Source organism: Toxorhynchites rutilus, chromosome 2 (assembly GCF_029784135.1).
Source record: "Toxorhynchites rutilus septentrionalis strain SRP chromosome 2, ASM2978413v1, whole genome shotgun sequence".
Classification (NCBI taxonomy): domain Eukaryota; kingdom Metazoa; phylum Arthropoda; class Insecta; order Diptera; family Culicidae; genus Toxorhynchites; species Toxorhynchites rutilus.
The window spans coordinates 154,859,516-154,878,348 of record NC_073745.1 but is presented as its reverse complement, the minus strand read 5'-3'; the positions used below and the strand labels follow the sequence as shown (position 1 = coordinate 154,878,348).

The 18,833-nt window shown below is 40.9% G+C and overlaps 1 protein-coding gene across 1 annotated transcript in view; it reads right to left on the bottom strand.

The window, feature by feature from the left end:
- Positions 1-14,435: 14,435 nt before the first annotated feature.
- Positions 14,436-18,833, bottom strand: part of LOC129764850 (uncharacterized) — a 38,135-nt gene continuing 33,737 nt past the window's right edge. Inside the window, exon 5 of the mRNA XM_055764379.1 lies at positions 14,436-16,555. Coding sequence (XP_055620354.1) covers positions 16,393-16,555 — 163 coding nt within the window. The 3' untranslated portion in view covers positions 14,436-16,392. The remainder of the gene's footprint in view (positions 16,556-18,833) is intronic.

Sequence of the window (18,833 nt, the reverse complement as noted above, 5' to 3'; positions counted from 1 at the left end):
AGTCCTCCACTGCGGGCGCTGTGAGCGTGTGCCGTTTCATCGTCATCGTATTGTGGTGCGATACATCATTGCTGTTGTGCCAAGCGATCATCACGTGGTACGATTGGAGCACCATTACAAATTATCCGCACCGTGCGCTTCAAGTATTTTAGTATATATATATATATATATATATATATATATATATATATATATATATATATATATATATATATATATATATATATATATATATATATATATATATATATATATATATATATATATATATATATATATATATATATATATATATATATATAAATATATATATATATATATATATATTTATATATATATATATATATATATACTAGCTAACTCGGCAAACTTCGTCCCGCCCAATCGCAGAACCTCTAATCTACCCTTTAAAATTACCTTTTACTGTAACATTCCTAGTACTTCTAGCAAAACTCGACATTATAATATCAGATTATTTTCAGACACAATTCTCGTTCAAGATATTTCAACCACTTGCAAATAACATGTTTCTTCGTTACGTTACATGCTAAATTTGGTTTTATTTGCTTGATTAATTATCGAGTAATGCAGAAATTTGTGTTTCATTTGTATGGCAGCCCCCCCTTAGAGAGGGGGGTGGAGTGTCTAACCACCATAGAATTATTTGTTGCACCCTGAAACCTCCATATGTCTAATTTGGTTTCATTTACTTGATTAATTCTCGAGTAATGCAGAAATTTGTGTTTCATTTGTATGGCAGCCACCCCTAAGAGAGGGGGGAGGGGTATCTAACCACCATAGAAACATTCATTGCACCCTAAAGTTTCCATATGCCTAATTTGGATTAATTTGCTTGATTAATTCTCGGGTAATGCAAAAATTTGTGTTTCATTTGTACGGCAGCCCCCTCTAAGAGAGGGGGAAGGAGTATCTTATCACCATAGAAACATTTATTGCATCCTAAAACATCCACATGCCAAATTTGGTTTCATTTGCTTGATTAATTCTCGAGTAATGCAGAAATTTGTGTTTCATTTGTATGGCAGCCCCCCCCCCCTTTGAGTGGGGGAAGGACTGTCTAACCATCATAGAAACATTTATTGCACCCTAAAACTTTCACATGCCAACTTTGGTTTCGTTTGATTGATTAATTTCCGAGTAATGCAAAAAATTGTGTTTCATTTGTATGGCAGCCCCCTCTAAGAGAGGGGGAAGGAGTATCTTATCACCATAGAAACATTTATTGCATCCTAAAACCTCCACATGCCAAATTTGGTTTCATTTGCTTGATTAATTCTCGAGTATTGCAGAAATTTGTGTTTCATTTGTATGGCAGCCCCCCCCCCCCCCCCCCCCTTTGAGTGGGGGAAGGACTGTCTAACCATCATAGAAACATTTATTGCACCCTAAAACTTTCACATGCCAACTTTGGTTTCGTTTGATTGATTAATTTCCGAGTAATGCAAAAAATTGTGTTTCATTTGTATGGCAGCCCCCTCTAAGAGAGGGGGAAGGAGTATCTTATCACCATAGAAACATTTATTGCATCCTAAAACCTCCACATGCCAAATTTGGTTTCATTTGCTTGATTAATTCTCGAGTAATGCAGAAATTTGTGTTTCATTTGTATGGCAGCCCCCCCTTTGAGTGGGGGAAGGACTGTCTAACCATCATAGAAACATTTATTGCACCCTAAAACTTTCACATGCCAACTTTGGTTTCGTTTGATTGATTAATTTCCGAGTAATGCAAAAAATTGTGTTTCATTTGTATGGCAGCCCCCTCTAAGAGAGGGGGAAGGAGTATCTTATCACCATAGAAACATTTATTGCATCCTCAAACCTCCACATGCCAAATTTGGTTTCATTTGCTTGATTAATTCTCGAGTAATGCAGAAATTTGTGTTTCATTTGTATGGCAGCCCCCCCCCCTTAGAGAGGAGGGGTCTCAAAATACCACGAAAACCTTCCCCGGCCCCAAAAACCCCTACATACCAATTTTCATGTCGATCGGTTCAGTAGTTTCCGAGTCTATAAGAATCAGACAGACAGACAGACATCACTCCATTTATATATATATATATGGTTCCCGGAATAAATCGCCACAGAAAACGACTGCAACAGAAACCACCGCTTATAAAATGTGTAGTAGGCTATAAATATTGTGGCGCGGTATTGTATTTCAAAACAAGAATTAACCGGGCAAACGTATCGCCCCAGGCAAACGTAACGCCCCGGGCAGACGTATACCGTCCGACGCTCGCTAGAGCTCGGTCGGACATTGCTAAAGGATCGTATCCTATGTTTCAAACTAACCGGGCAATCAGTGGATCCCAGGTTTGCGTGCGAGACACCGCCGCTTCCGACGGCGGGTCGGCGGTGGACTCGGATTGCGTCATCTTGGCGGCATGGGCCGCCTCGATTCCTTATCCTCGCCAAATGGGGACTTCGTCCCCATTACATTGTCCTCAGAATAAATTTCGAAAAACGAGAACAAGAGAATAAATTTATAATAGAAATGTGAGGCACATGATGTTTTTCCCGCGCCAAATATTTCTAGCCTACTACACTTTTTCTAAGCGGTTGTTTCTGTTGCAGTTGTTTACTGTGGCGATTTATTCCGGTCACCATATATATATATATATAGATATATATTAGGTTAAGGATTTATCAAAAAAAAGTATAAAAGTATATCTGCCATAATGGCAGAGTGCGATCCTCTTGATATGGACATTGAATCAGATGTTTCCTCCTAACTAACTACTGCGAAGTCGCTTAAACGCGTTCCCCCCGCAGACGATGTCTTTTCAGAGGAAGAGTTAATCAACCTCAACAAGCCCCCTTCAAGAAAATTGGCAAACTTTTCCACTTCGCCCCCTCAATCTCCCGCTCCCGCTTCCGATTATCTCCCGAACTTGCCTCCCAGCCCAACTGTTCCCGCTCCCGCTCAACAATCGACCTCGTCCTCCCCCTCAGTTGTCCCCTCTCCGTGTGTCAAGGTCTATCCAGAAGATGCATCTGGATCTTGACCATGGGTTGTTTTCCTCCGGCCAAAACCCAACGGGAAATCGCTCAACGTCATTCAGATCATGAAAGATCTGACAAAAAATTATTCCTCCGTGGTCGAAATTAGAAAGGTTCGACCGAACAAACTGCGTGTTGTCGTGGCTGATCGGAAGCAAGCTAAAGAGATTGTTGTCGACAATAGGTTCGTACTAGAATATCGCGTCTATGTGCCCTGCCATAACGTAGAAATTTCGGGGGTGATTACAGAAACGGGTCTGACGAGCGCATTAATAAAAGAGGGAGATGGCAGATTTAAAAAGCTCCCTTTGACGAAAGTTAAAATTTTGGACTGCCATCAATTAGGAAAAGTGTCCCAGGAAAAGGGAAAAACAAAATTCACGCCGTCCGACTCGTTTCGAGTAACTTTTGCTGGTTCCGCCCTCCCTGACTACGTTATGGTGGACAAATTGAGGCTTCCGCTGCGTCTCTTCGTGCCAAAGCCCATGACTTGCAACAAATGCAAGTCAGTTGGTCACACAGCAGACTACTGCGCCAACAAGGAGCGCTGTGCCACTTGCGGAGAGCAACATGTGGGCAAATCCTGCAGTGCGACTGAGCATAAGTGTCCATATTGCGGGGGGACCCCACATGAGCTCTCAGCTTGTGAAACTTACAAGAGTCGCTGGGAGAAACAGAAGCGCTCTTTGAAGGAACACTCGAAACGCACTTTTGCGGAAATTTTAAAGGGCGCTTCTCCACAGGCCCAACAACAACAACATCCAATCTCCTCACACAATATCTTTTCCACGTTGCCAGTTGACGAAATGGAAGCGGACACAGCTCACGGGGGCACACCGTTTATTTCCCAAGGGAATCCCCGGCGCAAAAATGTGACCACTCCCAAAATTCAATCACAAGTCCCTCCGGTGATATCCCCTGTTAGCTTGCCTATAAAAGCGAGTGCAGCGGACAAGCAAAATCAGGTTCCTCCTGGCTTCCGTGGGAATAGTTCACCTTCGAACGACCCAGCACTCGAGGGGACATCAAAAACCCCAAATGTCCCTATTTTTCCGTCCAGCTCAACTTCCCAATCGGGATTTATAAAGTTGTCTGACCTTTTGGATCAAATCTTCAAGTGTTTTAACGTTTCCGACTCCATAAGAACCATTGTCATTTCAATGCTTCCAGTATTAAAGACAATTTTGCAAAAATTGATGCGAACATGGCCCCTCCTTGCAATGATTATCTCTCTTGATGTCTAATTTAAATAGAGAGGTCAGAGATATCACTGTTTTACAGTGGAATTGTCGTAGTCTTATCCCTAAATTGGATACATTCAAATTTTTAATTCATAAGTTCAATTGTGATGTTTTTGCTCTGTCCGAAACTTGGCTTTCTTCGCGAGATGATCTCTCTTTCCATGATTTCAATATTATACGCTTGGACCGTGATGACAGATACGGAGGGGTGCTATCGGGGATCAATAAGTGCCACTCATTTTTTCGAATTGACCTTCCACCTATTGGAGGGATTGAAGCTGTTGCTTGTCATGCAAACATCAGAGGCAAAGACCTCTGTATTGTCAGCTTGTATTGGCCTCCGAGAGCTGCGGTTAGCCGCAAGCAACTTGTTGACATGTGCTCACTCCTTCCTGAGCCACGATTGATCTTGGAAGACTTCAACTCTCACGGAACTGCCTGGGGGGAACAGTACGACGACAATCGTTCATCGATGATATATGACCTTTGTAACAGCTTCAATATGACCGTTTTGAACAACACGTGTACCTAAACCTCCTGCTAACCCAAGTGCTCTTGACCTCTCGCTTTGCTCGAATTCACTATCGTTAGATTGCAAGTGGAATGTAATCCAGGATCCCAACGGTAGTGACCACTTGCCAATCAAAATTTCTATCACCAATGGGTTGAATTCTTCTGAATCTATAAACATAGCATATGACCTCACAAGACACATTGACTGGAAAAAGTATGCGGACGCGATTGCTCTAGCCATCAATTCCATAGATGGTTTACCTCCATTGGAGGAGTATAACTTCCTTTCTCGTTTGATCTATGACAGCGCGGTTCGCGCTCAAACGAAACCCATTCCAGGTTCCACCATTTCCCGAAGACCTCCCAATCTATGGTGGGATAGCCAATGTTCCAAGCTTTATATAGAAAAATCGAATGCATTTAAAGCTTTTCGGAAACGTGGAACTCCTGAAAATTTTCAAACGTATTTAGCCCTTGAGAATCAGTTCAAAAATTTGATCAAAGGGAAAAAACGTGCTTATTGGCGAAATTTCGTGGGAGGTTTGTCACGAGAAACGTCAATGAAAAAATTATGGAAAGTGGCTCGAAACATGAGAAATCGCTCTTCAACGAATGAAAGCGAAGAATATTCACATCGATGGATTTTTAATTTTGCACGAATGGTTTGTCCCGATTCCGCTCCCGTGCAAAAAATTGTTCGAGATATACCACAAGATAGGTGCGATCTTGATTCTGATTTTTCGATGGTAGAATTCTCTCTTGCTCCCCTTTCATGTAACAATTCTGCTCCGGGATCGGATCGAATTAAGTTCAACTTGTTGAAAAACCTCCCTGATGTGGCGAAACATCGCTTGTTGAATTTATTCAATCGGTTTCTGTAACATAATATTGTTCCAGATGATTGGAGACAAGTACGAGTTATAGCTATTCAAAAACCCGGAAAACCCGCGTCCGACTTCAATTCGTACCGCCCTATAGCAATGCTGTCTTGTATACGGAAATTGTTGGAGAAAATGATCTTGTTTCGCCTTGATCGATGGGTTGAAACGAATGGCCTACTCTCAGATACACAATATGGGTTCCGCAGGGGCAAGGGGACGAATGATTGTCTTGCGTTGCTTTCTTCAGAAATTCAAATGGCTTACGCCGAAAAAAAACAAATGGCTTCAGTATTCTTGGACATAAAGGAGGCCTTTGATTCAGTTTCAATAGAGGTCCTGTCAGACAAATTACACTCTCGGGGTCTGCCGCCTCTATTGAATAATATGTTATATAACTTGCTTTGTGAGAAACATTTGAATTTTTCTCACGGGGATTCGATAGTAAGTCGGGTCTCCTACATGGGACTCCCCCAGGGCTCATGTTTAAGCCCCCTTTTGTACAACTTCTATGTAAGCGACATCGACAATTGCCTTACACAAAATTGCAGCCTAAGACAACTTGCAGATGATGGAGTGGTGTCTGTTGTTGGATCAAACGAATCCGACCTGCAAGGACCCTTACAAGATACTTTGAACAATTTTTCAGCCTGGGCCACTGGTCTAGGGATCGAATTCTCCACGGAGAAAACAGAGATGGTGGTTTTTTCTAGGAAGCATAGACCAGCAAAACCAAAGCTTCAACTTTTGGGTAAACCGATCACTCATGCTATGTCATTCAAGTATCTTAGGGTCTGGTTCGACTCCAAATGTACTTGGGGGGCCCATATTAGGTATCTGAGTAAAAAATGTCAACAAAGAATAAACTTTCTCCGTACAATTACCGGCACCTGGTGGGGAGCCCATCCCGAAGATCTTGTAATGTTGTATCGAACAACTATTCTCTCAGTGATTGAGTATGGCAGTTTCTGTTTTCAATAAGCTGCCAAAACACACCTCATTAAACTCGAGTGAATTCAGTATCTTTGTCTCCGTATTGCGTTGGGATGTATGCCCTCAACGCATACCATGAGTCTCGAGGTTTTGGCAGGCGTACTCCCACTAAAAGATCGCTTCAATTTATTATCTCTTCGGTTCCTCATCCGGTGTAAGGTTATGAACCCATTGGTGATCGGAAATTTTGAGCAGCTGATCGAGCTAAATTTTCATTCTGGATTCATGAGCTCATATCATGAATTCGTCTCCATGCAGGTTGATCCTTCTTCGTATATTCCCAACCGTGTTTGTTTTCCTGACTACATCAATTCCTCTGTGCATTTTGATCTGTCCATGAAGCAGGATATCCATGGAATTCCAGATTATCATCGATCGGAGATCGTTCCTACGATTTTCGAAGCAAAGTATGGGCGTGTCAATTGTGATAATATGTACTTTACTGATGGGTCCTCTATGAATGAGTCCACAGGATTTGGAGTGTTCAACAAATTTTTTAGCACCTCACACAGTCTTCAGTATCCTTGCTCAGTGTACATTGCTGAATTGGCAGCTGGACAGCGTCGCCTCACGACCTGTTGAACACTATTACATTGTAACGGATAGTCTGAGCTCTGTCGAAGCTATCCGTTCAGTGAGGCCGGAAAAGCACTCGCCGTACTTCCTTGAGAGAATACGACAAATTTTGAGTGCTTTATCCAGACGCTGTTATGTCATTACCTTTGTCTGGGTCCCTTCACATTGCTCAATTCCGGGTAATGAGAGGGCTGACTCATTAGCAAAGGTAGGTGCAATTGAAGGCGAAATTTATCAGCGTCAAATCGCCTTCAATGAATTTTATTCTTTAGTTCGTAAAAATACCATTGTTAACTGGCAACGCAAATGGAACGAAGATGAATTGGGCCGGTGGCTCCACTCAATTATCCCTAAGGTTAGCCTCAATCCGTGGTTCAAAAGTCTGGACTTGAGTCGGGACTTTATTCGCACCTTCTCCCGACTCATGTCCAATCACTGTTCGTTAGACGCGCTGCTTTTTCGTTTTAGTCTTGCCGACAGCAATCTCTGCGGTTGTGGCCATGGTTACCACGACATCGAACACGTTGTTTGGTCGTGCGAGTTGTATCTTATCGCCAGATCGAATTTAGAAAACTCCCTTCGGGCTGGAGGAAAGCAGTCCATGTCCCAAATATATGTTTTCCTTAAAGCTATCGATCTTCGAGTGTGATTGTTCATACATCCTTTTCCCCTCCTTTTCGTCCTTCGCGAGCTATCGCTTCCCTTCCTACTAACATTAGAATAAGTTAAATTGTAAATACATATTAGATGTAAGGATAGTTTTAAGAATTGAGTGTGAAGTGTCAGTGTAAATGAGAATGTGAATGTGAATGTGAGTGCGAGTGTAAACACACATCTCCTTACATCCCATCCTTTTCCTAATGAAAATGTGTCATCCTTCTAAACTCGAGTCGACCGCGAGTAATCGGTTTCCTATTTCATTAACCATAGAATTAAGGAAACAACATGTTGATATATGCTAGTTGAAATATATGTAAGAGTTTGGCTCCATTAAACTTATGTAACTGAGCCTGTAAAAATAATCGGATTTATAAAAAAAACGTATACCTCCGAGGAAAATTGCGTACTTGATGATTCCTGTAGCGATGGAAGAAAAGGTGGACAGAAAAACATTGGAAATGTTGCACAACGATGTGATCGAGCCAGTTGTGGTGCCTCCAGAATGGATACCAAAAGGAAAGGATGATATTAGATTGTGCATCAACATGAAGTATCCGAATGAAGCAATAGAGCGTGAACACTATCCGCTTCCGATGATCGATTCCTTCCTGAATAAGTTGCGAGGTTCAACAATCTTTTCGAAGCTTGACATTACGTCTGCATTCCACCACATTGAGCTGCACCATGAGTCTCGTGGAATCACCACTTTCATGACAAGCAGAGGGCTTATGAGATTCAAACGATTGATGTTTGGCATCAATTGTGCGCCAGAGATGTTCCAGCCAGTGATGTCAGAGATGTTAGCTGGAATTGAAGGTGTCATAGTATATATCGATGATGTGGTGGTAGCAGGACGCACTAAAGCAGTTTTGAAAAAGAATAATGCGACACTAAACAAAGGCAACTATCTGATTGGAGTACCTGAGCTTGAGATCTTAGGATTTGAAGTGAGTGCAACAGGAATAAGTCCATCGGATGAAGATATCAGCTATTCGAAACTTCAGGAATTTTTGGAATACATTTTTGGAGGGAAACATCAACAAGGCAAGCGCGTTTGTTCAATGGCCGAAGGATGGGCATTGTGTCTCCAGCCGTACGACTTTGGAGTGAAATACTTCCCGGGATCTACCAACATCTCAGACATTCTCTCAAGGTTATGTCAGCAATCGACTTCAAAACATTTTCTTCTTAGTTCCACAGAGACAGGTGACCATTTTAATCCACTATAGAAGGGAACATCAAATGCAAACAGCGATTCTATTTCTGCAGCCAAACACCTGAATAATTCGTCTGAGGTATCATCAAAAAAGGGCATGACAGCCAGCAAGAGATCGCAGGATGGCATCCAGAAACCTAGTCTCCCGAAACGTCCCAAGCGTGATAACAAATTGCCGGCACGGTATAGATCATAGTTCGAAACTATTGTTTGTTGTTTATTTGATAGAGCAGAGAAGGGATGTAGAGTTCATGAATGTTAGTTTGGCAACCGTACATGACCGGCGAGAAGATCAAGGAAGAGAATCAGTGAGATGCATGGAATTAGGGAAACGATGACGAGTAGGGAACGAGAAGATAGAAGAAGTTGTCAGAGGGCAGAAGTTAATAAACTGTTGGTGTGAGCGGTCGCAAATAAACGGTGTGTTTCAGTTAACGTGTTTGAAATACTAGCTGGCTATTTCCCGAGGAGGACTCTACATTCCCCATTATGATTTCCCTTGGTAAGTCTTCTTCGGAAGTACCCACTAGGCCAAGGTGGAAATTTGAATTCGCAGATTGGACTAGTTACCAGTTAGATACTGAAAACCGCCTCTTAGCCAGACAGGATTGGTCTGCAGAAAGCTTTTCTCAGACCATCCTTGAAATCGCTTTATTGCACATACCAAGAACCAGTGGAAATCCTGGAAAAAAGTGCGTCTCTTGGTGGACCCCCGAGGTCGGAACTGCTATTAAATGCAGAAGAAAGGCGTTAAGAAAATTGAGGAACACCAACTCAAACAGTGTGCTCAAGCCTATTCTGTTGAAGGAATTCCAGAAGGCGCGAAGCGAAGCTAGGTCTGCCATTTTCAGAGCCAAACAGGACAATTGGCCCAAGTTTGTCGAAGACATCAACCCTCAAACGTCATCAAAAGAGTTATGGAGCAAAATTGTAAGGCTAAACGGCAAAAAGAGAAGAAATCAATACAATCTCTCAATATACTATTGACCGTGAAACAATAGCAGAAGCTTTTGGAGAACATTTTGCCAAAGCCTCGTCCAACCATAACTACAAAAGTCTTTTCCAAACCAGAAAAGCCGAATGTGAAAATGAACTCGTTGACTTCAACTCCGATTCCGAGTTTGATTACAACAGGGATTTTTCCATCATCGATTTTGAATGGGCACTTGGTAGAGCGAAAGAAAGCTCTGCAGGACCAGACGAGATTAGCTATCCTTTGTTGAGAAATCTGACCTACCTTGGAAAAAAAGTCTTATTGAAACTTTACGATAAGGTATGGTCCAGCGGGAATATTCCCAATCGCTGGAAAGAAGGTCTGATAGTTTCACTTCCGAAACCAGACAAAAACCAACATCTTCTAGACAATTTCCGACCTATAACTCTTTTGAGTTGTGTCAGAAAAGTTCTAGAAAGGATAGTTAATCGACGCTTAAAGACCTTCTTCGAGTCTAATAAGCTACTAGATCCAAGACAGTTTGCTTTTCGTGCGGGAAAATGCACAGTAGATCACCTCGAAGAATTAGAGGCTATTGTACATGACGTTATCGAAAGATCACCACGCAGATGTGGCCTCACTTGATCTTAGCAAGGCATTTGATAGAGCATGGAGGTACCCATTATTGAAGTGTCTCTTTGACTGGGGGATCCGTGGAAGACTAGGTTTTTATATTAAAAGTTTCCTAGAAAATAGAACCTTTAGAACCATAGTCAACAACACAAAATCTTCACTAAAAATCCAAGAAAACGGAATTCCCCAGGGCTCAGTTATATCACCAACCCTCTTCTTGGTCATTATGCAATCCCTTTTTGCAAAAATTCCTGATAATGTAAAAATCCTTGTTTATGCAGATGACATTGTGTTAGTTTCAGTTAGCGTCGCTGCATCAGCAACAAGGAAAAGACTTCAGAGAGCAATTGATTCCGTTCTAGACTGGGCCCAAAATCTTGGTTTCGAAATATCTCCAAAAAAATCTAAAGTTCTTCATATATGTAGTCCAAAAGCTCACTTCAAAATTTCCAACCCCAGAATTTTCGAAGCCCAAATCCCCTCAGTCAAAACTCTTAAAATACTCGGAGTAACCTTTGACAAGAAACTTAGTTTCATGCCACATGCTCAGGCGATCAAAAAAGAAGCACGAAACAGATTAAATTTATTGAAGGCAATTTCTGGAAACCTAGCTTCCGGACATAGGAAATCTCTTTTAAGGATAGTAAACGCTTGTTTAATTCCAAAAATTATCTATGGAGTAAGCATCTTCAGCAGAGGTGGTGAAAACCCGCTTAAAACGATCGAACCGGTATATGATAGGGCAATAAAGATAGCCATCGGTGCCTTTGTTACAAGTCCCACTCTCGCTGTTATGGCGGAAAGTGGGCAGCTACCATTCGATCGGCTCGTTTCGAAGATTGTAACCGATAGAGCTATCCGTTACCTTTCAATTCCCGACCGCGACCATGATGTCCCATTAATATCTCGGGCGAAGGACCGATTCAAAGAACACACCAATCAGGATCTTCCCGATGTATGTGTACATTCGACGGTTATGGAAAGGAATTGGAATGTAAAACCGCCGAACGTCAACCTTGATTTACTCGAGGAAGTTCGTGCAGGAGATCTCCAATCAAAAGTAAAGGCATGTTTCAATCACCTCGTATAAACAAAATTCCAGTTTGAACATCAAGTTTACACTGATGGTGCTTTAAGCACTGACAGTGTCGGTTGTGGATTTTTTTATAACCAATACACTGGTAGCTTCTCGCTTCCTCCTCAATGCACAATTTTTAGCGCAGAAGCTTTTTCGCTTCTAATCGCTACCCAAGAGTGCACACATGATTCTCTTCCTACTGTTGTATTTTCTGATTCCGCGAGCTGTCTCCAGGCTCTTCAAAAAGGTAAAAACCTTCACCCATGGATCATTGCAATAGAAGAAGCTGCTTCTGACAAAAATATGACCTTCTGCTGGGTTCCCGGTCATACCGGAATTCCTGGAAACACTGCCGCCGACAAATTAGCCGGTAGGGGCAGAACCCAAGAACCCCCCAATATACCCATTCCTCGCTCTGATGCGAAACTTTGGATAAAGCAACAGATCCGCCAAAGTTGGGACATAGTCTGGAGAAACAGCAGATCAACTTTTCTTCAAAAAATTAAAAACAACACTCTTCCATGGAATGACAGAAACAACAGTAAGGAAACACGGCTTCTCACCCGTCTTCGAAAGAAAATCGGAGACGAATGAATCGTTAGATTTAAAGTCTCCGTGAACAAAGGAAAAGAAGAAGAACGAAGGGGAATATTTGCCTAGAGTACAAACAGTGGATTTCGCTGAGGCAAATTTTCAGTCTTCGTGAGGACACCGACGGAACAACATCGTTGCTGGGCGAGCTGGACGGTGAGGAGTGGAGGAGTAATACGAGGAAAAAGTGAAGTTTTCCAAGGGCCTTTTTGAAGGTTAGAGAGGATTGAACTGAAGAAGTTTAAAGTCTCACGTGTCTTATGGCGGGTTTACATTAGGGAGATCTATAGCTATAGATGGATTTATTCACGTGAAAATAGGTGTAAACGGGTGAGAATAAATATGATACACTTATTCGAGGTATATATAACTTGAATAAATTCAGCATATGTAAACGCTTGTAAATTTCTCACTGGTGAGAAATCACTAAAGTTGGATGCAGTTCTACTTCAGGTGAATAAATTCACTGAAAATATGAATATATTCATTATAGAAGTTCACGCTAGTGTAAACGGTTGATGTGATTTCTAAAATCTCATCATATTTCTTCACATGAATATATCACTAGTCTAAACCCACCCTTAGTTTCGGATTGAGCTGTGGACGCGATCAAATTACTGACTCCCTGATGCCTCTAGCATTGCAATAATTGCATCAAACTGACGCCATCGATTAAGGTTCTGAGCTACACAATTGTGTGGGGAATCATCAAACTAGGCTATCGTCGGCTCACCAAGAAAATAAGTGTTCTGGAATTTTGTCTGTGATTTGGTTTCGCATGACGGTAGCAAAGCTCTCTCCATAAAGGATGACAGCTAAGCTGATCTAGACCGGCAATATTAACAAAAAGGGCTTCTGTTGAGAAGAGCGCAAAACGGAGATAAGTGTGTGCATATTTAATTGCTTCAAGCCATCGATATATGGATAATTTTGTGTGTGTTTGTGCGTGCGTTTTAACGTATTGCGCTGTTGCGGGTGAACATTTCGATCCGAACCTGGTGACAAGAAGGGGAGATAGCGGGAGGGAAATATTTGCGCTAGGGTATTAGTAATGAATCTCTGCTGAGGCAAATATTCAGCCTTGCATTGAACTGACGCTATGGTAAAGCGGGTGTTGAGGTTGTGCACCAAAAATTATTTGGGAATACCAAGTTATTCAATAAGTTATAAATTTATTTGGGTTCGCGTGCCAGTTGCAAAACTCCCTTCAACTAGGATTGCATTTGCACTAACCTTGATCATAACGAAGCAGTGCTACTTTTTTTGGAGGTTGTTGAGATTAACAGGAAGAGTTTATTTCGTTTATTTAGTCACCAGGAAAGTAAATTTTGTTCTGGAATGTTGTATGTGATTTGGTTCCGCTTGCCAGTAGCAAAACTTTCTCCACAAAGGATGATAACTGCGCTTATCTCGAGCATGTATTGTTCTGAGAGGACAAGCATGAATCATCAATAATCGTCAAATGATTCTACAAGAAAAAAAATATTTAAGGGCGACCAAACTGGTAGAATGGCTATTTTTCTAAAATTTCGTAGCATTATAAAATAATATTCGCAGTTATAAACAAGCGACTTGAATTAAACTACAGCGTAGTTCTACGTCAACAATGCGATCGCGCCTTGGACACAACTTCCTATATGTTTTCTTCACGTTCACGTTCAGCGTATGAATCTCCAAGGAGAATGTTTTGAAGATCAATGAAGCTATCTATGATAACACGTGCTTTTGTTTGTTCTCTTTCAACTTAGAATTTATCAAACAATCATCGTAAAAATATTTTTCATCAGAGCATTAAACAACTTCATTTTCATGTTGAAAGTGAAGTTGTTTAATGTTCGGATGAAAAATATTTTTACGATGATTGTTCGATAAATTGTAAGTTGGAAGAGAACAAACAAAAGTACCACTTATGAAAATCATTTGATCATTTGCCTTTTTTCGGAAAATAGATACACCGCACTAACAAAACACAAGTTCGCTGTTTGATATGAATTACTGACCAGAACGGGTAATTACTCCGGAGGAAGCTATACCGAACAATAAAACACATTTTTCTATTTGATTCACGAAATGCTTCTGCCAGAAGAGTGACGGTGCACTGATAGCGTATCATTCTTTATTTTTCCGTTTGGTTGATAGTCTGACATATTTAATATAAACAAGTTTGCTTTTTTCAACGGGTATACACTTGCGTCGCATCATTAATGGTAAAAATAAATAAAACATATAATTTATTTCTCATCTCTGCTCAAAAAAACTAAAACACTGTTAGAATGCTATTTTTTCTTTCAATATAACAACGTAAATTAACTCCTTGTCTATCACTCTTACAACCTATCTGGGACTGTCCATCTGTGCGATGTTTTATAATTGTTTGTTGGTTCTTTACGCTCGGCTTTTCAAATAGTTCATCAGTGTTAACATAATTCATAGTTTTATTTACTTAAGAACATATTCTCCCGAATGGAATATTTGTGACTACAAATTAGGTTCCCGTGTTAGGAAATCGCTAGCATTGAATTGAATTTTGTTCACTCTCCAGTTACAACGAAAAGGCTAAAAATTGCTTTCAAACTGTCTTCGTTTTGTTTTCTCTACCAATTGATTTCGCCTAAACATATTAAGCTTTCTTCTTTATAACCAAAGAGATTTTTATTCTCAAGTCTATTCAGTTCCGCCGAATTTGCGCTCCTATATTCAGATATTCCTCTTCCGCTTCCTGCGAGAATTATTTTCTAAGGATTCGCTGTCCTTATTTTCCCTATGCTTACCATTTATGCTTATACGATTGAGTAGTTTTTTCTGTTTAGAATTATACGTTTAAAATACAAATAGTAGTAACTTTAGTTTTCCATATCTCAATTAATGATGTGTGAGTGAGTGTGTGTGTGTGAATAAGTTCTTGCTAAAAACGGTAGAAGATGAAGACGAATAAGGAGACATTTACATTCAGCAAGGGGAAATTCGTCCGACATTTCTACGATTACATATTATGGGGGATGATGTCAAATAGTTTGGAAATGATATTCGAAAGCGCTCTAATTGTATGAATTTTATGTTTCGTACGGTTCCGGATAACGCTAAGCATGTTACCATGGGGTTAATACAGTTATGATCTTTTCAAGTCTTTGATTGATTTGTTTTTTCTACGGAGTTTGTGCGGAAATTATCGAATAATACAAATTTTCATGAGAATCGTTTTCAAGATTTCTCACTTTTTTGACATTTGACATCATGAAGTATAATTATTATTCTTGGAACTCTGAGTTTATTTCAACAGTTTCTGAGGGGAATTTGGTAAAGATTAAAAACGATGTTTTCAATACTGCTAGTGACTACTGACTAAAAGGTATCGCCACTGTACCAGGGATGTATCCAGGGCGCCGAGGGTGGGGGGGTTGGCGGGTAGATGGTTGGTGACGGCAGAGCACATGATCGAGCAGCAGTAGCAGCGGAACTATCGTACGATCCGACCTGCATCGGACCGGTTGCATACGAGCCTGGAGCAAAGTGTGATGAGAAAATCGCCGCATTGCTAGCCGCTGTCAACTGTTGAGCAGCTGCAGCGGCCGCCGCTGCTTGTTGCGCGACCACAGCTGCCTGCTGCACCTGCTGTTGTTGTTGCTGTTGAGCTGCGGCGGCAGCTGCGGCTGCAGCAAGCGCAGATTCTTGAAATGAGTAGGCCGAAGATGAGGCCTGAGCCAGCATTCGACTAGAAGCGTCTTGATAATAATCCATCTTTTCCTGCTGATAGCGACAAGACGAAAGGGTCTTTTTATCGGAATTCAAAGGATTGGTAGGGGAAGAAAATCCACTACTACTGCTACTACTGACGATAGCGGTTGTCGCAATTGAACTACTGATGGCGCCAGGAGTGGATGACGATGATTTTTTACCAACGGAAGAAGGTGACGTTGGTGTCAGGCTCCAAGATGCACTTACGCTGCTTCCGCCCGAATGGATGTTGCTGCTGGTGATGTTGTTGTTACTGCTCGTTATCAGGTCTGAAACAATTGTGCTCTGAGGGCACTGTTGCTGTACCCCCCACCCCAATTCCTAGCTGATGCGTGCGCGCTTGTTCGCCGGTGCTTCCTGGCCAACCTGCCCTCGCATCATGTACTGCAGCTGGGGCATAAACTGCATTACGTCCACTACCTGCACCAGGGGCATTTTGTCTACGTTGGCGCGGCCGGCTTCTAGCAACGCTTGATATTGGAGGCTAAAATGAGAAAAGAATGCGAAAAGTGTATATTAGAAAACGACTTATTTCTATCAGAAAATTCAATTGGACTTTACAATAACCTGAATCCGAACTCAAGAATGAATAGTCCAAATAGTTTCAAAAGTATTAGCAAAATTCTGTGGGGTTTCATCTCCTAAGAGACGTGCTTACACCAACAAATACAGATATACAGAAGGATAAGATTGAATCGTATAATGACGAGAATGGGGTGTCCAACTGCTAGTTTGTTTCCACAGTCTCCTAACTTCGCAGCATAAAACGCAAAAACTTTTCGAACGATTATATTACAATAAATGTAATGTTAAATATCACAACGGTAATCAATTGTGGGGAAAGTCTTAAAATAGATGTACAGATCGAGAAACGTAGTGATTTATAATGGTCGCATTATTCGCTCAATTCATTCCTATGAAAAGGAACCAACCTTATTCGTTTGAGTCAAACGGCAGCCACATCAAGTCATAAGAACATAGAACAATTACGCACTGGTTTTCCAAAAATAACCGATTCCGACACGTTGCTCTCCGATTTTTCATTTGGCTTGTGTTTATTCAACTTCGGTTTAGGCTTTTGAAATGTCTGCAACATTTAATGCATAAAAATAATCTCAAGTGAAATGGGTCTCACGATAAGGGATGTTTGTAATTTTCATCGCTACCAGCGTACAAACTCGGTGGAAATCTACGTTTTATATGTTGGATCGATTGCTGCTCAATAAAGAGACTGTTGAGGATGCTTTGGCTCTTGTGAAGCCTAATAGACTGGTTTGCTACTGAGTATGCGCTCAAAATCTTCACACATATGTATTGGGCTTCAGTTTGATTGGATTCAGATTGAAAACTTGACATGTTCGATAGTCCAGAAGCGATGATCAAGCTACACTCTTGCTTTGGCTTGAGGAAAGAAAAACTGTCAACGGAATGGTCGTAAAAATGCTACGACACCGGAATATCTTTGATGTCATGTGAACGGACTTTTTCGTCAAAAGGACCGGTCAGCTGCGGAAGATGGATCCGACTTTCAACAGATAAAAACTTATGCATATAAACCAAAATTGGCAGCGCATATTGTGATAAAACTATATCGAAAAACATAGTATAAAGTCACATATTTATCGTTCTTATTGTTTTGAGCTATATTTCCTACATCTGCCAATTTTTTACATATCGTTTTTTTTATCCCATCTGTTTTATTTTTTTAGGCTCATTTAGCAGTTTAGCTGTAACAGAGTCGAATTTATTTGTGTACATTTTTATCTTACGATAATTTTGTTGCACATTACACAGTGGCCGTTTAGGCGTAATAATATTTCTCTCTTAACGATACATATGTTGTAAATTACACAATGTCGCCTTTTTTCGGCATAAGAATATGCATATTGTTCGAATGTTCACAGTTGGACCATACACAGCGGGACTGTTGATATGAGGCTTCCATCGTTGTGTTATCCATAGTACCAATTACCGATGCAGCAGACCGCAATGTGAGCGGTAAGGGACTGGGATTACCGTCACATGATGATTATTGTGTGGACGTGATAGCTAGAGTAACACACAAGATGGTCAATTGTGGGCCATGAGTTATGAACTATTGATCGTTCGCTTAGTAGCGGACACGTAACCAATTAGACTGCAAAGAACCCATCTACATATCCATGAAAAATATCTCTTAAGAAGAGCCCAAATGAGCCGATTAGTTTGATTGAAATCATGGCTCAGAGTGGATCACGAAAATGAACCGTTTTATGCATCTCTAATCCAGAATATTTTTGACGTAGGACTACGTCTTTCTTTTTTATACCGGGGTGTAAAACCAAAGTTTCGAGAACGAAAGCGTTACGCTGGAGACCGAGATTTTGAGCGTTAATAGCTCTTAAACAACTGAACTAAATGGTATGATAAACACTTCATTTGAAAGATAAAATGTCTACGCGTCATATACTTGTTACTTTTTCATCCAAAAACTTGTTTCAATAGTCTTAAAATCAAGTCATTTTCGAGCGATTATTTGTTTTCTACTCATATAATGCTTCGACCAAATACATTTCGTTTTGGATTTTTTCAATCAAGTGCGATCAACGACTTAGATTTAGATTCTATACTTTTATGGTTTATAAAATGACGCTTCCTTTGCTTTCGTTCATTTCTTACTCTACTCTCGCACCGTGAGGACTCGAGCTCGTTAGTCTTTCGCAGACAGCTCGTTAGTCTTTCGGTGGTAAGGCACCACGAAAGCAGCTCGGATAAGCGCATCG